This window comes from Arachis ipaensis, chromosome B09 (assembly GCF_000816755.2).
Source record: "Arachis ipaensis cultivar K30076 chromosome B09, Araip1.1, whole genome shotgun sequence".
NCBI lineage: Eukaryota > Viridiplantae > Streptophyta > Magnoliopsida > Fabales > Fabaceae > Arachis > Arachis ipaensis.
In genome coordinates, this window is record NC_029793.2 from 61,395,358 (window position 1) to 61,398,367 (window position 3,010).

General features: G+C 38.0%; 1 protein-coding gene across 1 annotated transcript in view; it reads right to left on the reverse strand.

Annotated features, from left to right (window-relative positions):
- Positions 1-981, reverse strand: part of LOC110266856 — an 8,347-nt gene extending 7,366 nt beyond the window's left edge. Inside the window, exon 1 of the mRNA XM_021111900.1 lies at positions 853-981. Coding sequence (XP_020967559.1) covers positions 853-981 — 129 coding nt within the window. The remainder of the gene's footprint in view (positions 1-852) is intronic.

Here is a 3,010-nt window from a genome sequence, read left to right on the forward strand (position 1 = left end):
TACTCTTTACTTTTCTTGCTTCGGATCTTGGGATCTTGTTTAATTTTCCGCATCATTGAATTTCAGTTTCTGTTAATTGCTTCTTCTTCTACTTTCTCTGCAATTTACATTTCCTTTGCAATTGCTCTTGTTGGATCTAGGAAGGCATTGAGATCTAGACTTGGTTATCTAGTCTCTTGAGTCCTGAGATCTGGATTTCTCATTTTCGATTCTCTGTTTAATGCTTTTCAAACCCATTTACAATTCCGTTTTAGATCCGATTCAATTCAAGTTATTTTCTACTCTTCTGTTTGTTAAATTTTACTTTTCCTTGTTTAATTTCTGCAAATCCAACTCCCAATTCCCTTTACAATTCAAGCCATTTACATTTCTTGCACTTTAAGATTCTGCAATTTACATTTCTTGCGTTCTAAGTTTCTGCCATTTAATTTCTTGCTCTTTAAGATTTAGCACTTTAACATTTCAGTTCTCTTTATTTTAATGCAAATTACCCATTCCCTTTATTTTCCATGCAATTTAAATTCTGCACATCACAAATCTCTCAACCAAATCCTGATTCGCTTGACTAAATCAACCACTAAACTAAAATTGCTCAATCCTTCAATCCCTGTGGGATCGACCTCACTCCCGTGAGTTATTATTACTTGATGCGACCCGGTGCACTTGCCGGTGAGTTTTGTGTCGGATCATTTTCCGCACATCAAGTTTTTGGCGCCGTTGCCGGGGATTGATTAGATTGACAACGATTAAGTGAGGTGGTGATCTAGGTCTAGCATTTTTACTTTCTGTTCTTTAACTTTTGATTAACCCACTAACTGTTTGAATTTTTGCTTGAATTAACTGAAACCTCACTTTAGCAATAAAGTGAAGTTTTCTTAGTTCCTCTGGCTCCCTATGATTCTCATATTTCAACTTGTTGAATATACGAGAGAAGCAATTCTCTCTTACTAATCTTTCTAACCTATCAACTGTTTGATACATTGTGTCAGCTAAACCTTTTAACCACATTTCGGACATGAATGTATTCAATCTTCATTTGGACTGTTTGTGATTGTGCAAATCATGGAAAGGAATTCAACGGATTCTAGTAATTATGGAAGTAATGCCCCCACTTTAGATGACAAGCAACCATTTATCACCATGAACGACATTGCTCAGTGGTTTGAAGCTTTCCCACAAGGAAACATTATCGGATGGGAAGAACTAATGAGTGAACTCCTGGTCAAGCTGAAGCCACCTCAGAGAACTGTTAAACCAGAGGCAGGAGTGCAACCATTCGCACAAGAGAATGAAATTGAAGGTATTCGTGCAATCATGGGCCAAAGCGAGTAGATTCATCAACAGCTCAAGCAACAATTGGAGGTGATTAACAGAAAAATAGATGAACTGCAACATGCTGTGGCGAATGCACAGAACTCACCTCAAAACCCCCATTGTTGGAATCAATCTAAAAAAGGTTCTGAAGTAATTAACTATGAGAAACAATGTCATGAGCGATCACACTCTCCAGACAGCTCCTCAAGCATGTTCCAACGTAGGACTCAGAATGATGTGTACAACCCACCTTGGAGAACTCAATCTAACTGGAGAGGGGTTGAAAACCAAAATCAAAAACCAAGGGACTTCAACTGCAACAACCCCTACTTCAAAAACCAACATAAAAACCACCCCACAACAACAATCATCACACACCATCCCAATACACACACTTCCAACCCCGTCCTATCTCACCACTCGCCCAAAATGACTCTCATCAACCATCACAGTTGACACAACCACAACCAATTCTAAACTCTCAAAGACTCTATGTCCTAGAAATGATGATGGAAAGATACATGAAGGTGCAAGAAATGATGACAGTAGAGCAGGAAGAAATAAGGAAAAATCAAGAGATGATAAGCAGGAACCAAGAGGCCTCACTCAGAAGAGTTGAAAAGCAAATGGAACAACTGGTTCAAAACCTTGCTGAATTGGGCGAGAGAGAGGCAATCATATCCTTAAGGGCCACTGAAGATGACCCAAAGAACAGTGAAAAAGCTGCTGGGTTGAAAGGGAAAGCAGTTATGGAAAAAAATGAGAAGGCTAAAGGAAAAGAAACAATCATCAAGGAAAAGCCCACGGTGAGAGGGGGAAACCAAAGGCAACAGAAGCCTCAACTTCCATGATCAGAAGGTGAAGGATGTCAAGCTAATGACAATAAAAGAGCGCTTGTTGGGAGGCAACCCAACCTGAGGTAGTTTTCTTTTTATAGCTATTTCAATAAAAAGGTTACTTAGTTTTATCTATATTGCAAGAAGCTAAGTTTGGTGTTGCACACCAAAACAATCTAAGGGAGAATGAAGGATTCTAAGTTTGGTGTTCCACCAAAATCCCATCATAAAACGCATTCTCATTTTCTGCATAATGCTAGCTTCAAGCATTTAGATAAACTGGTTAACTATGCTATCTTTTCCTAAGTTTCCAGTTTTGTCACTTTTGAAAAAGAAAAAGAGTTTTACACATGGTTAATCTGATGCACAAGGACCATTGGCAAGGTACTAAGTTTGGTGTTTCCACACCAAAGTAAGTACAAAGGCCCACAAATAAATCATGCATGCTAACCATTGTTTCTAAGTGCTTGGGGAACAAGCAACTTTCAATATCACTGCAGAGCACCATACAAACTTTTGGAAAGATCAAGCATCATCAATCAAAGAGATGAATGAATGTGAAGACCAGTAATGATGATGATGAGGAGGAGGACAGCAAGTAAATTCCAAAAGGTTGTATTGTTCAGTAATTAATTTATAGCAGATACTGCTATGATTGAAAGTGATATAATACCCCTGCTTGTCTGCATAGTATAGTTTTTCTGTAATTCAATAATTAAGATGCTTGATTATTCACAACACTACACTTTTCACACTTGTTTGCACTCAATACTTCAAAAATGCATCACATGAAAGTTCTTTGAAAAGAAGGATTGAGGAATTAAACAATTTTGAGGCAAGCAAAAGATTAGGAGAAGTGG